This window comes from Takifugu flavidus, chromosome 5 (genome assembly GCF_003711565.1).
Source record: "Takifugu flavidus isolate HTHZ2018 chromosome 5, ASM371156v2, whole genome shotgun sequence".
NCBI classification, from domain to species: domain Eukaryota; kingdom Metazoa; phylum Chordata; class Actinopteri; order Tetraodontiformes; family Tetraodontidae; genus Takifugu; species Takifugu flavidus.
Genome location: NC_079524.1, coordinates 5,939,503 through 5,963,601, shown reverse-complemented (window position 1 = coordinate 5,963,601; position 24,099 = coordinate 5,939,503). Strand labels below are relative to the sequence as shown.

The 24,099-nt window shown below is 39.8% G+C and overlaps 8 protein-coding genes and 1 long non-coding RNA gene across 9 annotated transcripts; 4 read left to right on the top strand and 5 right to left on the bottom strand.

The window, feature by feature from the left end:
* Positions 1–20: 20 nt before the first annotated feature.
* Positions 21–3,970, top strand: polb (polymerase (DNA directed), beta). Its single transcript, XM_057033485.1, has 14 exons — positions 21–234; positions 882–939; positions 1,086–1,152; positions 1,510–1,584; positions 1,675–1,733; positions 1,887–1,936; positions 2,038–2,089; positions 2,183–2,237; positions 2,323–2,395; positions 2,511–2,581; positions 2,686–2,772; positions 3,188–3,255; positions 3,390–3,529; positions 3,652–3,970. The coding sequence occupies exons 1-14, from the start codon at positions 174–176 to the stop codon at positions 3,744–3,746; spliced, it is 1,011 nt and encodes a 336-aa protein (XP_056889465.1). The 5' UTR covers positions 21–173; the 3' UTR covers positions 3,747–3,970.
* Positions 3,971–4,705: 735 nt separating this feature from the next.
* On the top strand, positions 4,706–6,162 carry LOC130526106 (dynein light chain LC6, flagellar outer arm). Its single transcript, XM_057033494.1, has 3 exons — positions 4,706–4,905; positions 5,565–5,703; positions 5,788–6,162. The coding sequence occupies exons 2-3, from the start codon at positions 5,572–5,574 to the stop codon at positions 5,923–5,925; spliced, it is 270 nt and encodes an 89-aa protein (XP_056889474.1). The 5' UTR covers positions 4,706–4,905; positions 5,565–5,571; the 3' UTR covers positions 5,926–6,162.
* Positions 6,163–6,348: 186 nt separating this feature from the next.
* Positions 6,349–9,160, bottom strand: rpl6 (ribosomal protein L6). Its single transcript, XM_057033489.1, has 6 exons — positions 9,014–9,160; positions 8,838–8,936; positions 8,602–8,745; positions 6,895–6,943; positions 6,622–6,806; positions 6,349–6,533 (listed from the first exon to the last, which is right to left on the bottom strand). The coding sequence occupies exons 1-6, from the start codon at positions 9,158–9,160 to the stop codon at positions 6,381–6,383; spliced, it is 777 nt and encodes a 258-aa protein (XP_056889469.1). The 3' UTR covers positions 6,349–6,380.
* A 1,044-nt stretch (positions 9,161–10,204) lies between these two features.
* On the bottom strand, positions 10,205–13,674 carry acaa2 (acetyl-CoA acyltransferase 2). Its single transcript, XM_057033478.1, has 10 exons — positions 13,517–13,674; positions 12,786–12,952; positions 12,511–12,639; positions 12,181–12,297; positions 11,815–11,962; positions 11,567–11,742; positions 11,295–11,424; positions 11,147–11,217; positions 10,903–11,057; positions 10,205–10,816 (listed from the first exon to the last, which is right to left on the bottom strand). Exons 1-10 carry the CDS (start codon positions 13,530–13,532, stop codon positions 10,735–10,737), a joined length of 1,191 nt encoding a protein of 396 aa, XP_056889458.1. The 5' UTR covers positions 13,533–13,674; the 3' UTR covers positions 10,205–10,734.
* Positions 13,675–13,834: 160 nt separating this feature from the next.
* Positions 13,835–15,441, top strand: mrpl40 (mitochondrial ribosomal protein L40). The gene is made up of 5 exons (XM_057033490.1): positions 13,835–14,006; positions 14,137–14,223; positions 14,432–14,587; positions 14,803–14,884; positions 14,987–15,441. The coding sequence occupies exons 1-5, from the start codon at positions 13,954–13,956 to the stop codon at positions 15,212–15,214; spliced, it is 606 nt and encodes a 201-aa protein (XP_056889470.1). The 5' UTR covers positions 13,835–13,953; the 3' UTR covers positions 15,215–15,441.
* A 357-nt stretch (positions 15,442–15,798) lies between these two features.
* On the bottom strand, positions 15,799–17,063 carry c5h22orf39 (chromosome 5 C22orf39 homolog). Its single transcript, XM_057033492.1, has 3 exons — positions 16,951–17,063; positions 16,339–16,506; positions 15,799–16,134 (listed from the first exon to the last, which is right to left on the bottom strand). Exons 1-3 carry the CDS (start codon positions 16,978–16,980, stop codon positions 16,003–16,005), a joined length of 330 nt encoding a protein of 109 aa, XP_056889472.1. The 5' UTR covers positions 16,981–17,063; the 3' UTR covers positions 15,799–16,002.
* Positions 17,064–17,587: 524 nt separating this feature from the next.
* On the bottom strand, positions 17,588–20,340 carry ufd1l (ubiquitin recognition factor in ER associated degradation 1). Its single transcript, XM_057033488.1, has 12 exons — positions 20,196–20,340; positions 19,841–19,973; positions 19,590–19,622; positions 19,386–19,507; positions 18,993–19,123; positions 18,842–18,914; positions 18,692–18,760; positions 18,556–18,624; positions 18,442–18,489; positions 18,277–18,365; positions 17,884–17,968; positions 17,588–17,794 (listed from the first exon to the last, which is right to left on the bottom strand). The coding sequence occupies exons 1-12, from the start codon at positions 20,196–20,198 to the stop codon at positions 17,720–17,722; spliced, it is 930 nt and encodes a 309-aa protein (XP_056889468.1). The 5' UTR covers positions 20,199–20,340; the 3' UTR covers positions 17,588–17,719.
* A 1,041-nt stretch (positions 20,341–21,381) lies between these two features.
* Positions 21,382–22,727, bottom strand: LOC130526105 (dynein light chain LC6, flagellar outer arm-like). Its single transcript, XM_057033493.1, has 2 exons — positions 22,435–22,727; positions 21,382–22,350 (listed from the first exon to the last, which is right to left on the bottom strand). Exons 1-2 carry the CDS (start codon positions 22,606–22,608, stop codon positions 22,213–22,215), a joined length of 312 nt encoding a protein of 103 aa, XP_056889473.1. The 5' UTR covers positions 22,609–22,727; the 3' UTR covers positions 21,382–22,212.
* Positions 22,689–23,882, top strand: LOC130526108 (uncharacterized). Its single transcript, XR_008950659.1, has 2 exons — positions 22,689–22,775; positions 22,962–23,882. It is a non-coding gene; the product is annotated as an uncharacterized LOC130526108 (long non-coding RNA).
* Positions 23,883–24,099: the final 217 nt, after the last annotated feature.

Below are 24,099 nucleotides of genomic sequence, written 5' to 3'. Positions count from 1 at the left end.
AAGAACCTACATGTGACGTCACACGCCCCTCCCCCTCCACGTCTTTCCGTCTTTGTTCAAATCCAAATTTAGCTCCTAAGCTAATACGACGGTAGCGAAGATTAAGACTAAATTTTCATGTATTCTTGAAGGTTTCTGAATTTGTAGACAGTTAAGAACCCTACGAGTCAACAATGAGCAAAAGGAAAGCGCCGCAGGAATCCTTAAATGAGGGAATAACAGACTTTCTTGTCGGTATGTGAGAAGTCAGGGGACTTGATTAGCAGCAGCTAGCATTGCAGCTGGGCTTTAAATGACTAAAAATAAAAATCAACATCATTAGTTCCCTTTAATAATCTAGACAACAGTATATAACCCATACCGAAGCTGTAAAGGTCTTCGTTTGCACATCCATTTGCTTAAAATGAATAGAATATCTCAGTAACTAAGTCCTGAACTGTAAAGCTGAGCTGGCAGTTTCTTATTTTGGGTCTGAGGACTACAGGTCCAACAGGACTTGTGTAAGCAGAACAGGCTGTTAATGAATTACAGATTAAAAAGGAATTTGAAAAGGCCATTTAATACAATCACTACTACCTCTGAATATAAAACTTATTTAATAATACAACCTGATACAAAAGATATAGTTGCAACAGTACATCTCCAACTGTCTGTAGCTGGATGTGCCACATCGATATAAATTCCCAGACTATAACAAGGCTGCGCACATTATGAAGGGAAATATCTCCACACAAAGTTGAAGTGATCGTTAAAGTCTAAAATCTGAGAACCATGGATATTGGGGTGTATGTCAACTATAAAGTACTGTGACCAGTTATGGGCTGTTTTCATCCTGTTGTGAAGAAGAGAGTCACTGAAATCATCTTTCTGTGTCTCTTCAGAGTTGGCCAATTATGAGAAAAATGTCAACAGAGCGATACACAAGTACAATGCTTACAGGTAAGTGCTTGGACCTGTGAAGTGCTTTAGCTATTCCAAAGGCTGTGCAGTTCTGTAATGTTAGAAGGGGCATAGAAGAAATACATGCATTTTTAATATCTCTTTTTTTCTCCTCCTACAAATTATTTCTAATACTCCATCTTTAGAAAAGCAGCGTCTACCATTTCCAAGTATCCCAGCAAAATCAGAAATGGTGAAGAGGCCAAGAAACTGGTAAAGACTCTGAAAGGAATGGCCACCTTTAGGAGGGAAAAGTCTAAATATATAATTAACAATTATTGACTGCAAGCTAAGATAATGCTACACAGTATCTGATTTTTAACCAAGTGCCACATTGTTATGCTATAATGGTCCCTTTGTGTAAGATGAAATTGCCACTATGATCTCATTTGTTTGTTTGTTTTTTCAGTTTAAAGGTCTTATTGTGATGATGCCAGTTCTATACTTAAAGATTTCGTTTTGTTTTCATTTAAGACTTTTCATGACACATTTTGATTAGTATTACTCCCACTAATGTGATTCTATTGTTTATTGGTATCTTTCACCTTCATCTTTATTACTTTTTCAAAGGATGGAGTTGGGGCTAAAATAGCAGAAAAGATTGATGAATTCCTACAAACTGGCAAACTACGGAAACTGGAAAAGGTGAAATCTGGCAAAGTGATTGATACCACAGTGTTTGTGTTCCTTTTTAACCATACTTATAAGGACGCATGTTGTATTTTTGTGTTTTAGATTCGAAACGATGATACCAGCACTTCCATCAATTTACTCACCAGAGTAACTGGAATCGGGTAAGTTTTGTTTCTTATTCAAATTTTAAAAAAAATAAAAATAAACTGCTGTCTAAAGTGACACTAGAATGAGTGTTGATCAGCTAAACATCAGCAGGTAATGTGTATTTACTGTTTTCTCTGTATGTGACCAACTTTACCTTTTTGATTCAGCCCTGCTGCTGCCAGAAAATTTTTTGATGAAGGAGTAAAGACGTTGGAAGGTTTGTTTAGTAGATGCCTTGTGGCCGATTTTCAAGAATCTTATGTAGCATTTTGTCATTTCTTTAAATTTGCAACACTGTATATCTTACTGAATATTTAGATCTGAAAAAGATTGAACACAAACTGAATCATCATCAAAAGATTGGACTCATGTAAGTTTAAGTAAAGGAATTTAAACAAGTTGCATTTTATGATAGTTTCGTTTTTTGCCGATACCTGAGCTTAAAGATTTTTTGTGACTTCAGGTACTTCGAGGAATTTGAGAAAAGGATTCCACGAGTCGAAATGGAGAAAATGGAGGTGATACAGCAGTCTTCTTGTTTCTGATAAGCACAAAGGTTCTTTGGTTGTTTCTGTGTTTCCTACCAGATTTTCTCTTATTTAGAGCCTTATCCTTGGAGAGCTAAAGAAGCTTGATACTGATTATATTGGAACAATATGTGGAAGCTACAGGAGAGGTTAGACTTTACCTTTATGATTCTACAGTATGTGACGATGTTGTGATAACACCGCTGGATGAAATCGCCATCAGCTCTGATCATGATGTCGATTCTCACGTTCCTCATGCTCCAGGTGCCGCATCGAGTGGTGATATTGATATTTTGCTAACCCACCCAGACTTCACCTCTGAGACAGAGAAGCAGGTACAACTATCTTTCTCAATAGGACTAGAGTGAGATCTGTTGGCTGGTTATTACATTTTGTCCAGTTTTATATAGTAATTTTGTTCATATTTGTTCTTTTTCAGCCCAAACTTCTGCATGCAGTTGTGGATCATTTGGAGTCTATTGGGTTTGTCACCGACACTTTGTCCAAAGGAGACACCAAGTTTATGGTGAGGCCTGTGCTTATCTCCTCTTATCTGCTTGTGGCTTTCTAAGATCCATAAAGTATTTTTGGTGTGTTTTTTTTGCTACTATCTATTTGGGATTTTTGCATCAGTGATCAAAAATTTCAGTTACTTGGAAACTGCAGTAACTGGGGAGAAATTGGTGCTGGTACTTGTGGTGGTGTATGATTTACCACATGTAATAACTATGATTTTGATGGGGAACTCCAGACTACAAGCAAATTAGCATTGCATTTAAGAATCTTGGCTAGTGTTGTTGCTTAGCAACAGTCCCTTGTGGTTTTGCTGTCACTGAGTGCCTTAAACAACAGATTTTGCGGAATTTGTTGACATGCAAACCCAAATCTGTCTGACCAGGCTTTGACTTGAGCAATATCGGATGTGCATTATGTTTTGCTAGGGCGTCTGCCAGCTGCAGGAGAGTGATGACGATGAGGAAGAATACCTTCACAGGCGTATTGATATCAGGTACCTGTCTTATTATTTTCAACTGTTGGAGTTGAAGCAATTAATTGGTCCTTTGTCTGAATTATTAACACATTGGCGTGAAGCAGATTTTAATCTACCGATCTGTTATTTTTCTCCTATCTGTTCTTTGGAAGGTTAATTCCCAAGGACCAGTACTACTGTGGGGTTCTGTACTTCACCGGAAGTGATATCTTCAATAAGAATATGAGAACTCATGCTCTGGATCAGGGTTTCACCCTCAACGAGTACACCATTCGCCCACTTGGGGTCACTGGTGAGGCTCTTGAACTCAATGAACCGTCTTTTGGCGTTGTGTGAATTGTTTCATCGGCCTCTTATGAATTGATTATTTCATTCAGAATTTGTATTTTAGGTTTGATTGTGTCTCTTTTGTAGGTATGGCCGGGGAGCCTCTGATGGTGAATAGCGAGAGGGACATCTTTGACTACATCAACTACAGATACAGAGAGCCAAAAGACCGCAGCGAATAGAGAGAGCATGCTTGTGATGTCTGTTTTTATGAAGACAATATTGGATATTCAGTATAGTATATTTGGTGCTATGTAGTCATTGTTGTGGGCTTTTAAAAATTTCAAGTGCATCCTCATTCTAATGAATTTATTTATAAAGCATACTCTGACATTTGTTTTTACCTAGCATTGTGGCTGTGTATTGATACCTTGTGCAGTGCATAATTATGTATTCTGAAAGGGAATTGTGGTCTTTTGTTTCCTTTTTGCTGGTGGGTGTCCAGGTCTGGGTTGCTGGCTTGTTGTGCCCTATGTGGGTGATTGTAGGTTTGGGGTACCTTGGCATTGCTCTGGGGGTGTTCTGGCCCTTCCAGGGTACCTGCCATCCTTTGTCTGCAGTGGGTCTTGAACTGGGAACCCTCTGCTTCATCAGCCTGGTGCTTAACAGCCTGAGCTACTGCTGTCATCACCACCAGTGAATCATATTGTGACTTGAAAAAATCAATCTTGAAGGTAACTAGCTATTTTGAACAACCAAGACTTATATCCAAGTCATATATTTGTACAAATGAAATGTTTACATCCATCCAATGTTACATCCATAACCACGATGAAAAGAAATACAAAAGTCAACAAGATGTTGAAAAGAAACAACAAAAAAGGACGTGTTGAGGTTCATTATGGTACTAAGATTTACGCTTAATTACCATGGATTCAAATACAACTTTTAACTCAAAAAGATAATGTTTCTGGCCCTGATTACACCACTTAGTTCCGACATTACAAGCCGTTGCGAGGGTCGACAAAACTACAAATCCAGCAAAGTTCCTGTAAAAAAAAAGACACGTTAAACAAAAGAAAACGAAGTCCTGTTTGACCCCAACTGCAGCACGCGCTTAACACGAGCAATTTATTTACAACGGTTGCCACGGTGACGCCGTGCTCGCAAGGCATGATGGTCTGAAATAAAATGCAGACACAAACACCGGAAAGATCCACCAGAATGGACCAATGGCCTTCTCGTATGCTCTAACGGCAGCGAATGGAGACGGGAGTCGGGCAGCAGTTTCTCACCGCCACACACCCACATTACTTTTGTGTCGAGCACTTCGCGGGAGTTGTCGCTGCCAGTGCGGTCCTCTCTTCAAAGATCAATTTACAGCACACGGAAGAGCAAAAGGTAAGATTTAAGAAGTCCTCCCGCTAAATGTGATGCGCAGCTCGGTGTGTTCACGGCAGCGTGTTCGCCTATTTTGAAACTACGTAGTTCTCATTCAGAGGTGAATCGGCCGTTGATTGACCGCCAATTGATCCACAGCTCATTGTTGCTGCGAATAAATATGGCGCTATTTGCCGGTTAAAAAAAACAAAACCCAAAACGCTATCATCGTTCAAGATGCTTCTAAGTTGTATCGTTACAATGGCGTGTTTGCACTCGTACCCCCATCTCGTTGTGGATGAATCGTTTTCTCGCCTCTATTTTCTGGTTTGGGTGTCATCTTTCTGTTTCAATAGCAATAACGTTCAATAACGTTTAAATGCGAGGCATCAACCTAAGTATATTGCGTATCCATAGAAACTATGCAGAGCGCACATTGAGCTAGCTTGCAGTTGATAATTTGTTATGCAATAGTCACAGAAAAGGCTAATTCCCATATTGTATGTGGGTTATTATGTAACTATTCGGTGTCCAACAACTCTTTCCTCCACTGGCGTGATGCTCTGCACCCAGGAGCCTGCAGGTAGATAGAAACGCAGGGTTTATTACCAGCTGCGCTGTTTGCTTGTCGACGCCTCGGAGAAGATGTATCCTCAGCTTGTGTCGCTGTTGTTTCCCAGAGCAACCATGTCTGAAAGGAAGGCAGTGATCAAAAATGCCGACATGTCGGAGGACATGCAGCAGGACGCCGTGGAGTGCGCCACGCAGGCTCTGGAGAAGTTCAACATTGAGAAGGATATCGCTGCCTACATCAAAAAGGTAGTTCGACACACATCAAGAAACAGAGATGGGCTACAAGTAATGTAACGGAGCGGGGTCACCGAGTGATTTTGTCCCTCACAGGAGTTTGACAAGAAATATAACCCGACCTGGCACTGCATCGTGGGAAGGAACTTCGGCAGCTACGTGACTCACGAGACCAAGCACTTCATTTATTTCTACCTGGGCCAGGTGGCCATCCTGCTCTTCAAATCTGGCTGAAGGGAGAAAGGAAGGAATGTCTTCATGAGCTGACTGTAAACACTATACTGACTGACTCCACAAAGGCACTTATCATTCCTTGGCGAGGGGCCGCTGCCTTTTCTGTTGATTTCTATGTTCCATTTTTGAGGATTACAAAAACTGTGGCCATGTTAAGAAAAAAATAAACAGTTCTATTTATTTTTGTCATTATTTTAGAAATCTGTTTTTTAAATTAAAGCGTAGCTTATACTCTTACTGTTGCTTGGTGTGGTTTTATTGCAACCCTGCACATGAAGCCAATGATGGCCAGTGCATAGAACTACTGCCAGGTGTACAGAGATGGAACTAAACTGTAGACTGACTGATAATTTCAAATAAAACAACTCCACTACTTCAACTTAATTTTTCATCTGAAATATGCACAATTTGCCACAAATGAGGTCAGGTCTAAGACTGTCTTTATTAGAACACATTTAGAAAACCAGTTTGTGTGGGTAAACCCCATTAGACAGGCAGAAGGTGGAGCGCAGGTAGCCCTTCATCTGAGGGACTTTCTTGATGAGTGGCAGCAACTGAGCATCCACAGCTTTCTGGTCTTCCTTCCTTTGTTCTGTCAACTGGTACTTCTGCACACCAAGGAAGACAAGACATCAGCTCTGGAGTCTCACAACATGGTGCTAAATGTAGCACGCTGAACAGCAGAATATAGTTTACCTCCTTCTCCGTGTCAAAGATCTCTCCCTCCTGGTGACGAGGTCTCCTTAGCTTCTTCTTTTTGAAGTAGGCATCATTGAGAGTTTTGGGGATCTTCATACCAGCAATGTCAACTTTGGTGTTTGTGGCGATGACAAACTTCTGGTGAGCCCTGCGCAAAGGAACTCTGTTCAAAGCCAGGGGGCCTAGGGTGGAAAACAGAAGGTGGAAAAGTTGCATCAAAAAAAGGCAAAGACAAAATTAATATGGATGCTTGTGATTAGTCATCCTCACCAGTGACAAGCAGGAGACCACTTGACAGCTGCTTCAGGAACACCACACGCTAGGGGAAGAAACCGTTAAATGAATATCAACTCAATATGCACCAGTAGGGTTGAAATCATTTTAACATCTTAATGAGTGCCATCCAGTCAACATCTCTGAACGGCTCTTTAAATGCAGTCGATAGATTTCACTAAGATACATTTCTGGGCTGAAACATTTAGGACAGCTGCTGCTCAAAGTGTGCAGGCGTTCAGATGCTTCTCCAACTCGCCTGTGAACCTTTTGAGTGGGAGGAAGGGACAATGCAGTGCTACTGACAGTTTGTTTATAGTTGTATGCCCACCGTGCATGTTACAGTCATGCCAAAAGACACACAAATATAGCCTTTAAAATGCATCTCTCCTCACACCTAGACCAACACCGACCAACAGCATTTTAGTGGGTTTTTTAGAGAATAGTTCAATAGAAGTTGCAGTCCACCATAATTACAACTAAATAACCTGAACATCAGGACATTTTCACACATCATTCAAACCATCTTGAACATTTGGTGCAAAAAGGTTCCGAAAACATTCTGTGCCTTTAAAAAACAACCCGGATAACAAAGGCACACTATTAGCTGTTAGGAAAACCTCCATTCACACCTGCACAGTGCATTACATGCTAACAATTCCCTTAAACATGGCAGTAAACAGGGAAACTTACTACGATGCACATGTGTTTTGCTAAAAGGGTGGACTGAGCAGCCCAGGAAGATCACAACAGCAGCTCCGACTGCAACTATGCTGATGGTTTTAGGAGGCTTAATTTGGGGGCACACACAAATCCACAAGATCTTGGCTAAAGAAAAACTAGAAACGCTAGCACACTTAAACTCTTAAAGCCCACAACTTTCTAAGGACTGTGAGTTTTGGACTGCTGAATGTTACCTTACTGATAAATAGGTTAATACCAGAAAACTGGGTGACACCAAGATGTTGAGAAAACAACTCTAGTTTTAGATGAGCAAATCCCAAATATCACTTATCAGTAACAGATTCAAGCATGTCTTTCAGAATGAGTGGGACTAAAGGATGCATCAATGAAACTGTGATAATTAAAAGAGCTGATTTAAAATAGACTCAAGTAACGCTTGCACTGGTCAAGCAAAGCAGGGGCTCATTCCTACCTATAATCGGCACCAATGTAATGACAATACCATATAAATAATTGAAGAGTTTTGTATTTAATAAGATACTCCTTTGTTTTACTGGTATTTTCTGCACAATCTATCATTTAAAACACTGTGGGACTGGCTAACGTTTGATGCTACAGTAGAAGATGGTGACTCGTTGCCGTCTTAGGTATGTTCAGAAGACCAAACCTGTTTAAAATCAGTATTATCACATCAAGTCAGCGCAAAAATTTCCTCATGTTCATGGTTTGTTGTCATGATGCAATTGAGAAGCTAAACCCACACCTTTGAGTTAGTTACACGTGCGAAAGACAGTATTAATGTGTTTTCGGCTGTGCCATTAGCATAGAACACAATGTTAGCTTTGTAACACACGTCAGACTGATTTCCAATAACTTGTCATGTGGAAGAGAATAGCTGTGTCCGCGCAATCAATTATATTGCGTAATGGGTATAGTCGATTAGTCCCCTGTGATTAACAATTAGAACTTTCAATGCCCATCCCATTGGTGTATACTTGGGTTAGCCCAAAAAGTTCTCACCTTTCCACGGTGGCGACCTGTCAGCAAAATAAGGACGGTCCCAGGGGTGATGGAGGAACGCAGCCTTCTCTTGTGCTGGCTGAAGGGCTTCTTCCCATGGCTCCTCAGTTTACGGGGAACATCCTCTGTGGGGTAGTAGCGGGGCTACAGAAAAAGAATTATTTAAGAACACCGGCAAATGAGGAAATGTAATTTCTATTGAAACGAGGAACAACAATTAAAATGCATGGACTCACCATCTTGCGCAGCTTGACAACACGAGTACCTCCATTCTTGTCACCTCCAACAGTCTTGGTAATTGTTGCCCTGGGCTTCTCCTTGATCTTTTTCTCCACCTTAACAGAAGAAAAGCAATCAAACCTGACTGCATATTTACTATTTTACACCAAAGTGTGACAACCTTTTCCCTCACCTTGGTCTCAGTGGTCTTGGTCTTTCTCTTGTACATGGCCTTGCGTGCAAACATAGCCGAACGGGAATACCGGCCAATGCCCCGGGCCAGGACCGGGTTTCGGCTCCTGTGCCTCTTCTTGGCAGATTTTTTATCTCCCTCTGCCATCTAATACAAGAATATTGTAGATTTTAGGATAAAAGCGAACATAGAACACATACACTGCACTGATGAGCGTTAATTAGCCATGCAAATCGTATTAAGCATCATTGTAAACACCGCATGAAACAAGTATGCTATATTCATTGTAATGTGGTAACACCGCGGCTGCCTCCAACGCTGAGGCATGACAAGCAAGGCTGGCTAACACTTAGCCACATAGCCCAGACGTTACTTAAACCTGGTTAACAATGCGCGTATTTAGGCGAAAAGACGATTAAAAGTTTACAGTATGATTTCGGGTGTGTTTGCGGATCAGTACGATTTAAAAACCACTGACGTAAATGGCACGTTGCTGCAAGTAGCTAACACAACCGGGAGCACTACGGCTAGCCGGTGGCCTACGACGGCTAACAGAAAATACGATACATTATTGAGGAAAGGCGATGGATAAATCGTGGCAATAATGGGGTCTTATGTATTATATAAATACAGATGTTCACACACGGATATATGTAGACAGTACATTCAATCTATAGCAAAGATGAGAGTAGATTTTATTCCTACAGTAACACGAAGGCAAGAGCGTCCTACCTTTGCTATGAAAAAAAGACCGACATCCGGGAACGTGACGTATATAAGGACGCTGTAATGTGACGCAAGGACGTCAAAGCCCAGGTTGCTATGGGAAATGTAGTCTTGCAGTGGCTGGGACTCAACATTACGTTTGAGTGAACCACTAAGGTTTATTAAACTCAAAAGGCTTTTTCTTTCCCTCTTATTGATCAACTCTACCGATCACCTTTGCCACCTAATTTTTCTCCATGAAAAATGTTTTACCAAAATTCAAATTAAATATTTCATTCATATTTATCATTGTGATCATATTAATAATGCCAATTCTAATTAGTTTAAGATATAATAAATTAAATACAAATACACAAACAAATTAATTTGTGAGATTTCCATGAAACTACATGCAAAATAAAATCCCAAATACAGGGACTGATGGCAATTTTTTTTTTTTTGTGGGGGAGAAGCAAAAACGCTGTATGATTTTAAGCATTTAGTTATTTATTGAGTTTTGGATATGAAAATACAAATCAGTTTCTTCTGACAGAAAACTGTGTAGATTCTCAATCATCCAGGTCATTGTATCCAAGGTAGTTTTCTCTGTCAACTGGACTGAAGAAGCCTTCTGGATAGAAGGCGAAATGTCTTCAAGAGAAGAAACCCAGTCCAGTTGACAGAGAAAACTACCTTGGATTCTGACAGAAAACCATTCACGGAGTGCTAGAAAAGTGCCTATCAAATGGAACCCATTTAAATTTTGTAACGCCACACAAGATATATGTCAAGTTAAAACTAAACCACATGTTACTACGTAGTGTTACCAAGGCACCGGTAGGCTGTTATGGTATTATATATACCGTGATACCAAAAAAATCCTAAACAGCAATGCTTCGTGATTTGAGATCGATGATGGCGGTTTGATTCTTGCAGTCTTTGTTCAAAGGCATTTCATAACCAGGTGGCAGAAAGACATTCACATTAAACAATTCTTCCTTTCAATGTCTCCTCCGTTAGCAGTTTTCAAGGATGATAGCGATGCCTTGGCCGCCACCAATGCAAGCCGAGCCGACAGCGAATTTGCCACCCCGACGTCTGCAAAATAGAAAATAAGATCGCAATTACTCAATGTTACAATAAATAGCATATCAGGTCCGATGCACACATAATGAATAGGGTACCTGAGCTCATGAACCAAGTGGGCGGTGATGCGGGCTCCAGAAGCACCGAGCGGATGCCCAATCGCAATCGCCCCACCGTTCACATTGCTTTTCTCTGGGTTAAGTCCAAGAGCTTTGGCGACAGCCAGATACTGAGAGGCAAAAGCCTCATTCACCTGTGCACAGAAAATAGAGAATGGTTAATTACATCTTATGTGGAAACATAACTACTGCTAAACCACTTCCAGCAAGTAACTTAACAAACCTCAACAAGATCCATGTCACTGAGAGTCAGACCAGCTTTTTTCAGGGTTTCAGTTATTGCTGGCACAGGACCTAAGGCAATGTACAGAAGCTGTCAGAGCAACAGCAGTTATTTCATTTATTCAACATTACACTATGGTGGCACTCACCAATTCCCATAATACTCGGATCACAGCCTGAGACGTGGTAGGCCACAATTCTGGCCAGCGGAGTAAGTTTGTGTTCTTTCACAGCATCTTCACTTGCAATGATCACAGCAGCAGCGCCATCTGAGACGCCCTGGAGACCAAGAATCAGGGGCTGTATTTACTGGAGAGCTATCACGAGTGTAGAAACAACACACACCACAAAGCTATCCCCTCCAAGATAACCACTGAGAGAAATAACTGCATCAGATCAGAGTCCAAAGTTGTAAACTCACCGACGCATTGGCAGCAGTGACCGTGCCTCCCTTCTTGAAGACCGCAGGCAGTTTGGCCATTTGCTCCAGTGTAGTCTGTGGACGAGGGTGTTCATCCTGAGCCATTGCCACTTTGCCTTTCTTAGCCTTCACCTCTACAGGAGTGATTTCGGCTGTGTAGTGACCAGCCTCATGAGCTGGAATTCAAAGGAAATTACCATTCAAAATAAGCTTGTCTTTTGTCATAACACACGGGGGGACAATCTTACCTGCCTTCCACCTTTGCTGTGTTTGGTATGCATAATTGTCACAGTCTTCTCGTGTGATTTCATATTTTTCTGCCAGGTTCTCTGCTGTAATGCCCATCGGGAGTTTGATATGCAGGTCGGTCAAACCTGCCCACAAGGTGTCCTCTAGCTGTCAGGTGACAATGTAATATATATGGTTACTAGGCTTCATCCTATACCCAGAATAAATCAGTGCATTGTGTTATTTTATAGGTCTGATTCGGGTATTTTATTCTTCTGGTGGGTTGATACGGATAAATCCATTCATGTTTTTTCTTTGCTATTCCAATGTCATAAGTACTCATTTGAGTGAGGACAACACAAAGGCAAAGTCCATCCAAAGCAAACCTTGAGATCGACTCCAAACTTAGTACCAAATCTTATGTTTCGGACAGCATATGGGGCCTGGCTCATGCTTTCTGAGCCTCCACACAGGACCACCTCGGACTCTCTAAGGCAAATCTCCTACAAACACACAAATAATGTCTGAATGATTAAATTTCACAATGTCATACATCATGAAAGAATCTACACACCAGAATTTCTGAATCAATTGCTTTACTATGTAATGGGAGGTGCTTTAAAAATAACGCGTGTAAGATTCAGCTAAATTAATTTTTCAGCTGACTGACAATTTCGATTTTGCCAAATTTTTCCAGTTTCTGATGGAGCACTGACCTGAGCGCCATTGATGATGGACTGGAAACCAGATCCACACAGCCTGTTCACCGTAAGAGCAGGCACTGGAATGGGAATACCGCACCTCAGACCCACATGACGGGCAATGTAGGGTGCATCAGCTGAGCTCTGATGTTATGATGACAGAATAAAATAATGAACCATGGGAAAAACATAGATATTACTCAATGCATATATAATTATTGAATAACAGCATTGTTGAGTGTTACACAAATGTAAATAATCATTGCTGGTGTTTATTAAATTTGCTGTACCTGCATTACATTTCCCATAATGACACTATTTACAAGTTCTGGTGCAACCCTCCCTGCAGCAAGGGCAGCTTTGGCTGCATGCTCAGCTAAATCTGTTGCACTGTGATCCTTCAAAACACCCCCGTATGTCCCAAATGGAGTTCGCTTGGCTGCTACAATGAATACACCTGCAAAGAAAAACAAGGCTTTTGTACAGCAACAGAGTCAATCCACTACAAACATACCTACACTGGATTCAAAATGTATCAGTAACATTTCAACAGTAACAAGGATTAAATAGATTCTGAAACGAATTTAAAGCAAAGTAGAGGAACAAGAATGCAGTGTGCACTTGTTTACACTTTCTCGAGATAAATTTTCAGGCAATTTAAAAGTTTAAATGCACCAAGGTATTTATCAAAGGGTACAAGATAACTTCAAAAACCATTTGACAAAACTGCAGTTTCCTTTGAAAAGAACAATTATTTTATATTTATTTTCATGTGCAACGAATGCATGTATATCTTTGTATTTTACACTTCGTTTTAAGATGCAAACATTTTCTCAAAAGATTTAGTAAATTTCTTAATTTCTTTATGGAAAAACATCAATCAATGAAATTAACGAATCACGTCTTGTCTTGCAGATATTTGCTTTTTTTAGACAAGTGCCTTTGCAGTAGCCTTGATGATTACAGAGCCTAAGAGTTTAAAACGTTTATACTTTCCTGGAGCAACAAACGTTAACTTTACCTCTGAGAAGCGCCATAATTCGGAGAGAACAAACTCGGGGTCAAATTATGATGTGTTCAAGTCCTGGTGACTCGGGAAAGACCTGACCTTACGTCGCTGTTGTGCAGGAAACAATGTGGTCCTTTCGGAAAAACTAAGGTTACCACGAGTGTGCCGGTTTAGAATCACTCTAAGATAAATATTAGAAATCTGAAACAAACTTGAAATATTTTGGCAATCTGTGTATTGGCCTGTGACTGTAGGTTCACATAATTATACGTTGGATATTTAAGTGTCATTCTCTAAAGTGCAAGTTTATGATTTATGACGCGACCTTTACGTCATATTTACGCGCCGCGTCTATCCTATGTCAAGAGATAGAGAGGATTTTTATGCATGTGAGTGCTTCTCTTCTTTTGATAAGGGTTATGCGTTTACTGTGAAACTACACTAGAAATATGGCGTTGTCGCGCTGTCTCTCTTGTTTTTCAACCCGACAAACTGCGTCAAGGTGAGTGATTTTTTTTACTTCAGTAAAAGACCATATGAAGCGATGCGCCAGCTAAATGGAGCTAACATGGCTAAGGTTACAGAGGAATGTTGTCATTTGGGTTCAGTATTATTAATATTGTATTGTTTAGCATCTTCCTGTTCGGAGAACATCACCATGCTGCACGAAGTCTTTGGTTTGCACCTGTGATGACAATTAAGACATCAGCTGCTCTGAGGTACAATGAATGTTGCATATTCTTAAGATATTGCCTTCAATATTATTGTTTTCCGACATGAAACGTTCCTATCTTGTCAACATCACTGTAACACGAATTAAATGTCTCTATTTTTCTTTTCTGACTGGGGGGATGGTTATTTACATTAAGATTTGAGTGGGAGTTGTTAATGAAGAACCTCACATTTAACTTTCTTTCCCATTTTTAGAGCAGAGCCCAAAAAGAAGAAGAAAGTGGATCCTAGAAGGGAGCAAATAGCCAAAGACAGACTGAAAAAAAAGTTGAAGAAGCTGGAGAAGGTTGCCCCAGAGCTTATACCCATAGAAGATTTTCTTACTCCAACTAAATTTTTAGATGAAACGAGGTACAAGGAGTCATCTTAATCTCATTATTTCAAAGTTTTTACCATCCAGATTCTGAAGTGTTCTTCTGTTTTTTGACTTATGATTGCTACTGTAATATAAAGCTTTCCTGGCCAATTAGTGAATCTAAAACTGTTTTCTAGCATTAGCATTATGTGACCCCTTACTCTTGCAATGCAATATTTGCTTAAAGAAATTGTTGCTTCTTCTCTGTTAGGGAGCGCACTGTACCAAAGCTATCATTTGAAGAAAGTGAGCGCCGTGCTCTGCTGCTGAAAGACTGGTCTCGCTACAAACAGGTCATTATTCTTTACCTTTTTTCTATCACTGACACTTCGCAAATTTCAATTTTGACCCTTACTGGGCTTTATTTAATATAGTTATTTGCATTTTTTTTGCAGGAGCAGCACATGGCTGAGGTGCAGGCTGTTGAAAATGCATTAGAAGCACAGAGGGAGGCACTTGAAGAGTTAAAATTAGAATCTGAGGAGCTGTACCGAGCAGCACTGAAGCCAGACCTTTCTCTGTTTCCTTTTACTCACGAAGGTCCCGTATACACGCCACCAAATCCCAAGTATGAGGCTCCTGATGGAAAATACAATGACATTACAAGGGTTTACACACAGTGATGGACAGTGGCTTGTAGCCTGTGTGTATCTTTGTTCACTATTTCCATGTTTGATATTGCTGAATGGTCAAAAAGCCAAGACCCAAACTGGTGTAGATGTGCAAGACATCCGGTCTTGTTTCACATCAACAGAAATGGACTTTTCTTCCTTCACATTCACATCTGTTAACAAAATCCAGACAAAAATGAAAATGTACTTTTTATTAAAGCTTTGTGAGTTGAAGCCAAGCTTTGAGTGTTGTAATACTGCAGGACAACCACACAATAAAAACATCTGGAGTGACAATCTACTTATTTTAGAATTTTGCCACTTAAATATCTATACTTAAAGCAGTTTTACACTGTCAGTGCATTTTAAAATTAATATTTTCATTAAATGCTGTCATTGATCTGCACAGGAATAAAACTTAAGTGCCCTTGTTAAAATTGCAGAAAAACAAATTTATTTCTGATATTCTAACATTCACATGAAGTATTACTGTGAAATGATATGCAGCAATAAATTTAAAAAATTGTAAGCCTAGAATTAGATATTGTTTTGCACCAGTGCAAATGTGTATAACTATAAAGACATTACTTTAAAAAGCCAGTATAATTAAGTTTATTACAGTATACAGCATAGGTCATCAGCACACATTACTGAAGAATCTGTTTTAAATAGCACCATAATAATTTCAACTCCTGATGGTACTATATAGTCTCCATTCTGTGGCTCTGAACATTCATGTAAGTAGCTCCTTTTACATTTACCGATAATCATTTTTTTAGTCCATATAAAGGAAAGATTGTTCAGGGATCCTGAGGCTTTTCCTGGGTTAGTGGCATGTGCCAGTCACTGGGGGGGCCTTGCCTCATCGTCCATACTGGTGTGAACTTTCTTTGCTCTTCCACTCGATTTCTCTCACTCATCTGCAGGGCATCCTGCAAAAAGTAATGAAAGCAAAAGATATTTTAGTGTCAGAAAATTGGGATAACAGTATTCAAGATATTACATTGTCTTTTCCACATACGGTCTAATAAGTTATAAAACTAAAAATCAGATATGGAATCAGCTCAACGAGATGGTATACGTAGTATAAAATAATATTTTTGAGTATGAAAGCAGAGTAGAGTTGCAGTGTCTACCTTGGCCTTCAGTGTTTTGTGTTTTTCCCACTCTTTGCAGTTGTTGTAGTCCTCTTTCCACTGGTGGCAGGATGGAATCGTCCCATAAGCATAATAATGGTGAAAACGATTCCACAAACTTTTGCAGTGTCTGAATTCGCTCAAGTAGTCGCCACAGTCCCGGGGTGTCTGAACAACACAAATATCTATCAACACTAAGTCCATCGTAGAGAATATTCTGGAATATCCTACTGCTCAAAATAAGCCACTGCATCATTTAGCCATTTAAATATACCTGATAAGATCCGAGAGTTACATAATATATCGTATAACTGGGCGCCGTTTGGTACCACGTTTTACAACGATATTTTAGGGCAATATTATGACACTATCAGCATTAGATTCCAAAAGCAAACAATAAACACTACTGGTGTAAAAGGTTTTCTATCAAAATACCCTTCAGTTTCCTGCTAGGTCAGGTTATCAAAACACTACAGTAGCTCGCTTGTAACCTTGAATTTTTTTTTTAAATGAACGATTTCTTCTCTATCATATATATCGCAAAACGAGAAGGTTGTTACGAATGTGACCACATTAAGATGATAAAAAATACATATATTAGTGACAAATTACCCTCCAGTTTGTTTCAGTAGTCTGTTCCATAGCTACTTATGCTAACACCGGCGCTACAGCAAGCACACTTCCGGTTTCAGTGCGCTTCATAATAAAAGCTTTCAACGTTTATTTTATTTTGAAAAGACTTAGAAATGACATTTTAGCTTTAATATTATAACTTTAAAGTTGCTTTCTTTTGCCAAAAAACCATTTTCTTTAATTTCCAATAATTTCCAAATTCAGAAAATCTGTTTAGGTTTTAGTTTATCTGATGAAAATGTACATCTTTGCTTGCACATTACAAAATAAACTAATAAATCAAAACATGTCAAGCTTCAAAAAAGACAATTTTATTTGCCTATAAATAGATTTAAGGAATGAAGAAAAATAACCAAAGATTTAAAAAAAAAAAAATCCAACATACAATTCAAGTCTCATACTTAAAAAAAAAAAAAAAGGTAGCGGTATCACCAATATTCACACTGCTACGTTATTAAAGTGAATGAGAAAAATTACAACTGATCAGAATATGCTTGAAATAAAACTTATTTTAAAGTGGATACATGTTTGCGTGGTTGGGGTGTTCATTCACTTTTATGGTGACAGGAAATGTACGCAGATCCATTTCTCTGGGGAACAAAAAAAACAATTCCCAAAAGTTTTCAAAAGATGTATTCACAAATCATCTGCAAAATACTTTAAAGGAGACCAAACACATCTGAAGGGAAGATTGACAAAAGCTATAGTCAGCTTCTGCGTATCAGCCAGTCTCTTGAGGTGAAAGGCTTTAAGGCTTCCGGCCTTTCTTGCGTAGTGACTGTCCCTCTCCGGAGAAGGCGATGAACTTATTTACAGCATCGTCCTTAAAGCAGGAGAAATAACATAACCAAGTAAAACAGAACGACACAGAATATTGCTACATTCAAGAGCTACAAACATAACAATTCTTACGTCATCCACAAATTTCTTGGGTTGAGGCTTTGAATTCCGAATGAAAGTGATCCTTCCGATTTTGAAGTCATAGTTGGGAATACCTCTGTGAAATGAAACCACAGAGCTTAAAACACAGAAGTTAAACTGCACGGCAACACTGACGTCCGGTGGCATAAAGGCCAAAGCCTGATTGGAAAACATGCATGTGGGTCGCAAAGGACGTGTCATTAATCCCTTGAATAATAAGACATGAAAACGCTGCAATAATTCAATCATTTATACCAGGTAGCAGTGGATCAATCTACTATGTGCTGAGTTAACAGTAAGTAACATAATTTTTGGTTAAAACGTTGCATTCAAATATTTATTTGTAAAACTACTTCGTTTCTGCACTGCTGAAAATCTGCTCACCTTTTGATGTCACTTGGGTCTAGAGGAGCTGGGCTGGGCTCGATTCCCTTTGTTTTACCATCCAAACGATTGCCAGAGCCGGTGAAAGCCTGGGTTAGAGATGTAGTTTTCATCAGTTCACCTGCTCTTGGGGGACAGCGGTAAAGACGGTGAACACCCACTCACCCTGAAGCCTGTGTCCATGTCAGCGTAACTGCTGTGATCTTCTCCTTCCTGTAAAGAGATTCACTGAATCAACTTGCTCACACAGACATTTGTGTGTACGGGTACGGTCCTTACAGTTGGTTCCTCTTGGTGCTGTGGTTGCCGTTCAGGTTCTTTGTAACCCAAAGGAGCGTCGAAATCCACCTGAGAAACACGTGGAGTTTTCAGTGGAGACCAAAGCAGAACATTCGGGTGTTGTCTGTGACCTTACATTCATATCACATTCAATGATGGAGACTGCTTTATCTGGCTTTGTCTCCATGACTCGTAGCTCGTATATCTGAAAGAAACCCACAACTCCCATTAGTATTACTCAGAATAACACTTTCAGAATTAGTCCAATCTGTATGAAGTGTTTCACCTTTTCATTATAGTTGATAGCGATAACATCGCCTGTGGTCAAACAGGCAAAGTTTCTCAAGGCATTCTCCAGTCTTCAATGACAATCCACAGAGAACCATCATGAGCTGCACAATTCGTTGTAAAGCTAGCATGTCTGTGATAATGCTCACACTGCTTTGGGGTTGGTGATGTCCAGGAAGTCGGGGCTCTGGGGCTGGAACTTTGAATAAGTGGCCACCATGAGGTTTACACTTTCCACTTGGACGAGTCCTCCTTCCTCCAGCAGGAGATTCTGCATCATCTAAACACAAAGTAAAAGTGTACTTAAGTAAAAGCTACAGCGGCCACAAATATATAAACAATTCAATCATTCATTACATGATTATTGAAAAGGCTCTGAGTTGTGATTTGAGCCATCATGCTTATTGTTTAAATATATTCAAATTGTACTCACATTTGTATTCACCCAGATACATTTCATCTCACTATTTTTTTAAACTAGACGTTGACATACAAACTGGGCTTGGCAAACCCTGAAGTTAAATTAAATAAAATCAACTTACCCAATGTGGAAGATAACAGATTCCCTCGTCAGCCACAAACTCCAGAACTCCACAGTGCGTCATTCTGTCTGAATTCTTGTTGGTGAGCTTAAACAGCATCGGATAGGTGATGTTAAGTCTGCCTGTAATGAAAGGAAGGTGAATAATCTGGAAAAGTTTGTCTTTTTTTAAATTGTTTAGTAAGTTTAATAGAACCCCACTTACTGAGATGGTCAAGTGCTGAAGGTGGCATGATTACTGAAGGAAGAATAAGAACAACAATCAACAATAAACTAGGAACATAAACACCATTGTGCCAGCTGACAGTTCTTGGAACCAGAAGGAGCCATTCTAATATCATTATTGTAATTAATTTAGGTCTATATATATTATTCCATTGGTTGTTGTGAGTGGCCCTTTAAACAAACACATTTCCCAGTACATAATAAACATAGGGACTATTTCTGGGCCTTTACTTTTTCCCCCTTTCTCCACATCGGAACGATCATTGGGTCCTGCCAGCATTGACACGGAGTAGCATCGGTATTGAGTGGAGAAACGATTCTGGAAAGCCCTCGAAATTGGGTGATCAAACACCTGGAAGGAAAACTGGGGAGCAAATAAAAGCAAAATCAGTCTACGACACATGTGCTGTTTTATGTATGTTCCAAACAATCAACGTGGATTTAAGTTTCAGAATGACGACGCAGCTTTCTGCTGATGTCGCCTTGTTGTTGTTAGCCGTGTCTCGCTAAGCAGCCGGGAGTGTCATCGGCGTTAACACCGCGTGTTTTCATCTTCGAGTTAAGCACTTTTATCGCCATCTCTTACCATATCGGCAGTTTTGGACGTCGTTCGGAGTCTTAAAGAGAAATGTCCGGTCCTGTTTTTCTTTCTCTTCTTCTTCTTTGAGATTCTACGGCAGCAGCAAACTATGACGGTGGGTGAGCGCCGCCCGGTGGCCTGTGATGGTAACTGCAACGACGTACGTATAACCTTATTAATTTAAATAAAATACACACACACACACACACACACACACACACACACAGATTTACCTGATCTCATTGCTCTCACAAATTCCAAAATATATCTGTTGATTCATAATTACTTTATAAACTTTATTCCTTCCCCCTCTATTTTCTCTATCTTTGGTTCCTTCTTTCCCTTACATACCTCTTACATTTACCGATTGCATGTTCTATAGTTCAACTTTCCCTACAACTATCAAATTTACCATAACATGTATTGCCTGGTTTAATCCTGGATGTTGTAGTCTCATCCTGGTGACATGTCTCTCTGTTTCTTTTCTCCAACCAGTGGAGTAAGTCAAGTCAAATCGGGATTATTTGTCAATTTCTTCATAAGTCCATGATATACAATCGAATCGAAATTACGTTTCTCGCTGTCCCATACGTAGACAATTATCGAGACAGAGCAGGACAGTACAAACATTAAAGTGCACCGACACAGTTGTTTATATTGTTTATGGCTGAGGTGCCCTATTAACCCTATTTTGAGCAGTTTGAAGCCCTTCATCCTCCCAGTTCTTGCCATCCTGATAGTGCATACGTCCTTTGGCTTCAGCATTGCTCAGTGGAACCAGTAGGCTTACCTGTTTCCGCTTTAGTGTTTGCTTGGCAAAAAAAATCTGCCTGCTTATTTCCCTTCACACCCACATGAGCGGGAACAAAAAACAATGTGTGATTAAACCCGTGTTCCATCCTAAAGATCTAGATATAAAATAAATATTGGGCTGTTGGGGGATGTGATGAAGGATCCACTTCACAGTCTGCAGGACTGAGCATGTGATACTTGTCATTCCTTTAGGTGTGACTATGTTGCTGATGTTTATGCTACATAACAGACCTCACAAGTGCCCAGTACATATTACATAAAGCTGCTTTACTTACTCCTGCTCCTGTAACACACAGCGGAGTATATTAATAAACTTTATAGATTTATTGCAAAATATATCTAAATTATCTCATTTTGAAAAGCAGGGGACTGCACACAGTGCCTTGACGGGTTTCATTTTATTCTTTATATATCCTGGAATATTTTGTTCCTACTTTTACCTGTATTATAAGCTTCCAAAACAAGGTGACATGGTACAATTCTTGGCTGTAGTATGTAGCTGGGATGAAGGGGAATTGTTTTCCAAATAGTTTTAAACATATATAAATATGTCTTGTATTAATTAAGCTCATTAAATGTTCTACTAATTATAGTACATGTCCTTAATACTTCTGTGTTACATTGATTGAGACAGAACATCAAAGAAAAAAAAGCTTTACTTTTATTTACAAAGCAACAAAAAACTGCTGTTTTGGAAAGCACAATGGGGCATCCTGTTGTCTTATTTGCTTGGGTAAAAATGTATGACCTCCACTGAGAGAGGCTGTGAGGTTATGTGCATTTGTATGATTAGCAAAATAAGAACGGATCAACGGATTTCAATTAACCTTAGAGAAAATGTTGATATGCCATATATATTATGGTGATCTTACATCTGGAGGCACTTTGACCTTTGATCATCAGAAGATCATAAGCCAAGATAAAAAAAAATTAAATTTGCTTCCAAGTTTCTTGTTTTGTTTCATAGTATTGAAAGACACTGAATTTTTTGCTTGTTTTCTATCATTAAGGATCAAGATGGTGCCTTGTATCATTTAAGCTCTTCATTCATTTTTTAACATGGCCACAGTTTTTGTAATCCTCAAAAATGGAACATAGAAATCAACAGAAAAGGCAGCGGCCCCTCGCCAAGGAATGATAAGTGCCTTTGTGGAGTCAGTCAGTATAGTGTTTACAGTCAGCTCATGAAGACATTCCTTCCTTTCTCCCTTCAGCCAGATTTGAAGAGCAGGATGGCCACCTGGCCCAGGTAGAAATAAATGAAGTGCTTGGTCTCGTGAGTCACGTAGCTGCCGAAGTTCCTTCCCACGATGCAGTGCCAGGTCGGGTTATATTTCTTGTCAAACTCCTGTGAGGGACAAAATCATTCGGTGACCCCGCTCCGTTACATTACTTGTAGCCCATCTCTGTTTCTTGATGTGTGTCGAACTACCTTTTTGATGTAGGCAGCGATATCCTTCTCAATGTTGAACTTCTCCAGAGCCTGCGTGGCGCACTCCACGGCGTCCTGCTGCATGTCCTCCGACATGTCGGCATTTTTGATCACTGCCTTCCTTTCAGACATGGTTGCTCTGGGAAACAACAGCGACACAAGCTGAGGATACATCTTCTCCGAGGCGTCGACAAGCAAACAGCGCAGCTGGTAATAAACCCTGCGTTTCTATCTACCTGCAGGCTCCTGGGTGCAGAGCATCACGCCAGTGGAGGAAAGAGTTGTTGGACACCGAATAGTTACATAATAACCCACATACAATATGGGAATTAGCCTTTTCTGTGACTATTGCATAACAAATTATAAGGCTTTGGTTGACGTCTCACATTTAAACGCTTTATGGTTTTAAATAGAAAGAAGCAGGATGCTCTGTCGAAGGACTTGTAGGCCAAAAGATCAAATCAATTAGTGAAATTAAGTTTGCAGGACTCTCTTGTGATTTGGAATTTCTGTTTCCTACTTCTCAGCTTCTCAATGGAACTACTGAAGATAAATGAGAGACATCTCAAAGGGCCCCTCTCTCCTGTGACCCCAACGTCCTTTCGATAGAAAAATCAACATTTGGTGTAATAACTAATTTGTAATCATAGAATTGATGCATCTTGGCATGTTCTTCTCCAGTCTTTAACATTACTGTTGAATGACTTTATACCATTCCTGGCGTGTTCAAGCCTTCCATTCAAGGTCATCCTTGATGAAAACTTGCTGCCTTCTGCTCTGTCAACATTCCCCGACTGAGCATTCGTATTTCCAGGACAATGCTCCACCTTACACACTTCGCTCAATGCATGGACAACATACCACTGACCAGATCAAGATCAAGATCTGGTCAGTGCCAGCAAATCTCCGGCCCTGAATCCCACTAAGAATTTCTGGAATATGATCAAGAGGACGGTCACGAATTGTCATCACAATTATTTTGCCAGGTCTAACGGGATACACCATTGGTTTTTCTATGATCTTAGCTACAGCTAATTTATACTCTATTATCCTCTATCTCTCCTGAAGGCCACAACAACAGATGTTTGTTACATGCAGATACCCACCGACTCAAATGTCTTTTGTTTTCAAATTCACCTTGTCGTATTTTGGATTCCTTTCAAAACCGATGCTTGATAAGTCATAATAAAATGTAACATAGCTGCTATAATAAAAAACTGAGCTTTGATTATTGATCCTTTGATCTTGAGGTTTTTCCTTTCCTCCCCAAATGGTGACTACATAAATTGTGACCTTTATTTTGTGGTGCCTCAGATATGTTCACAAGTTAGAGTGCTCCTATCTACCCATCTTTGTCCATGTTCTCACCTCCATTAGTGTTCAGGACCCCCCATATCTTGAGACATGAATTTGCATTTCACTCAGAATAAAGGGTATTGTTTTAAGCATCTTACCTTGGTTTTTTTCTCTTTCTATAGCTGCCAACATTGACGTTGATTAATGGCAGTAGTATAAAGCTCCTGTGGCCTTTGAAAATTCAAATATCAAAGCTCTTTGATCCTACTTTTACATCAGGTCAGTCAACTGTTAACCTCATGTGAATGTTTAGCTCAGTAACATATGTATCATTTGCTAATTGTCTTAATCTATAAATCATCATTGGGA

Excerpts from the sequence above, each read along its gene's own strand:
- LOC130526106 (XM_057033494.1), top strand. The coding sequence starts at position 5,572 with ATGTCTGAAAGGAAGGCAGTGATCAAAAATGCCGACATGTCGGAGGAC. Across the intron at positions 5,704-5,787 it reads TCGCTGCCTACATCAAAAAG|GAGTTTGACAAGAAATATAA; the intron begins GTAGTTCGACAC and ends TGTCCCTCACAG.
- acaa2 (XM_057033478.1), bottom strand. Across the intron at positions 11,743-11,814 it reads ACAGCAAAGGTGGAAGGCAG|CTCATGAGGCTGGTCACTAC; the intron begins GTAAGATTGTCC and ends TTTGAATTCCAG. Across the intron at positions 10,817-10,902 it reads CACTTGGTTCATGAGCTCAG|ACGTCGGGGTGGCAAATTCG; the intron begins GTACCCTATTCA and ends TCTATTTTGCAG.
- LOC130526105 (XM_057033493.1), bottom strand. The coding sequence starts at position 22,608 with ATGTATCCTCAGCTTGTGTCGCTGTTGTTTCCCAGAGCAACCATGTCT. Across the intron at positions 22,351-22,434 it reads TCGCTGCCTACATCAAAAAG|GAGTTTGACAAGAAATATAA; the intron begins GTAGTTCGACAC and ends TGTCCCTCACAG.
- mrpl40 (XM_057033490.1), top strand. The coding sequence starts at position 13,954 with ATGGCGTTGTCGCGCTGTCTCTCTTGTTTTTCAACCCGACAAACTGCG. Across the intron at positions 14,224-14,431 it reads AAGACATCAGCTGCTCTGAG|AGCAGAGCCCAAAAAGAAGA; the intron begins GTACAATGAATG and ends TCCCATTTTTAG. Across the intron at positions 14,885-14,986 it reads ACTGGTCTCGCTACAAACAG|GAGCAGCACATGGCTGAGGT; the intron begins GTCATTATTCTT and ends TTTTTTTTGCAG.
- rpl6 (XM_057033489.1), bottom strand. The coding sequence starts at position 9,160 with ATGGCAGAGGGAGATAAAAAATCTGCCAAGAAGAGGCACAGGAGCCGA. Across the intron at positions 8,937-9,013 it reads CCAAGACCACTGAGACCAAG|GTGGAGAAAAAGATCAAGGA; the intron begins GTGAGGGAAAAG and ends TCTTCTGTTAAG. Across the intron at positions 8,746-8,837 it reads TTGTCAAGCTGCGCAAGATG|CCCCGCTACTACCCCACAGA; the intron begins GTGAGTCCATGC and ends CTTTTTCTGTAG.
- c5h22orf39 (XM_057033492.1), bottom strand. The coding sequence starts at position 16,980 with ATGGAACAGACTACTGAAACAAACTGGAGG. Across the intron at positions 16,507-16,950 it reads CTACTGAAACAAACTGGAGG|ACACCCCGGGACTGTGGCGA; the intron begins GTAATTTGTCAC and ends TGTGTTGTTCAG. Across the intron at positions 16,135-16,338 it reads ACAAAACACTGAAGGCCAAG|GATGCCCTGCAGATGAGTGA; the intron begins GTAGACACTGCA and ends TACTTTTTGCAG.
- ufd1l (XM_057033488.1), bottom strand. Across the intron at positions 19,623-19,840 it reads TGTGGAGAAAGGGGGAAAAA|TAATCATGCCACCTTCAGCA; the intron begins GTAAAGGCCCAG and ends TTCTTCCTTCAG. Across the intron at positions 18,490-18,555 it reads AGCACCAAGAGGAACCAACT|GAAGGAGAAGATCACAGCAG; the intron begins GTAAGGACCGTA and ends ATCTCTTTACAG.
- polb (XM_057033485.1), top strand. The coding sequence starts at position 174 with ATGAGCAAAAGGAAAGCGCCGCAGGAATCCTTAAATGAGGGAATAACA. Across the intron at positions 1,153-1,509 it reads GTGAAGAGGCCAAGAAACTG|GATGGAGTTGGGGCTAAAAT; the intron begins GTAAAGACTCTG and ends ACTTTTTCAAAG. Across the intron at positions 2,582-2,685 it reads CCTCTGAGACAGAGAAGCAG|CCCAAACTTCTGCATGCAGT; the intron begins GTACAACTATCT and ends GTTCTTTTTCAG.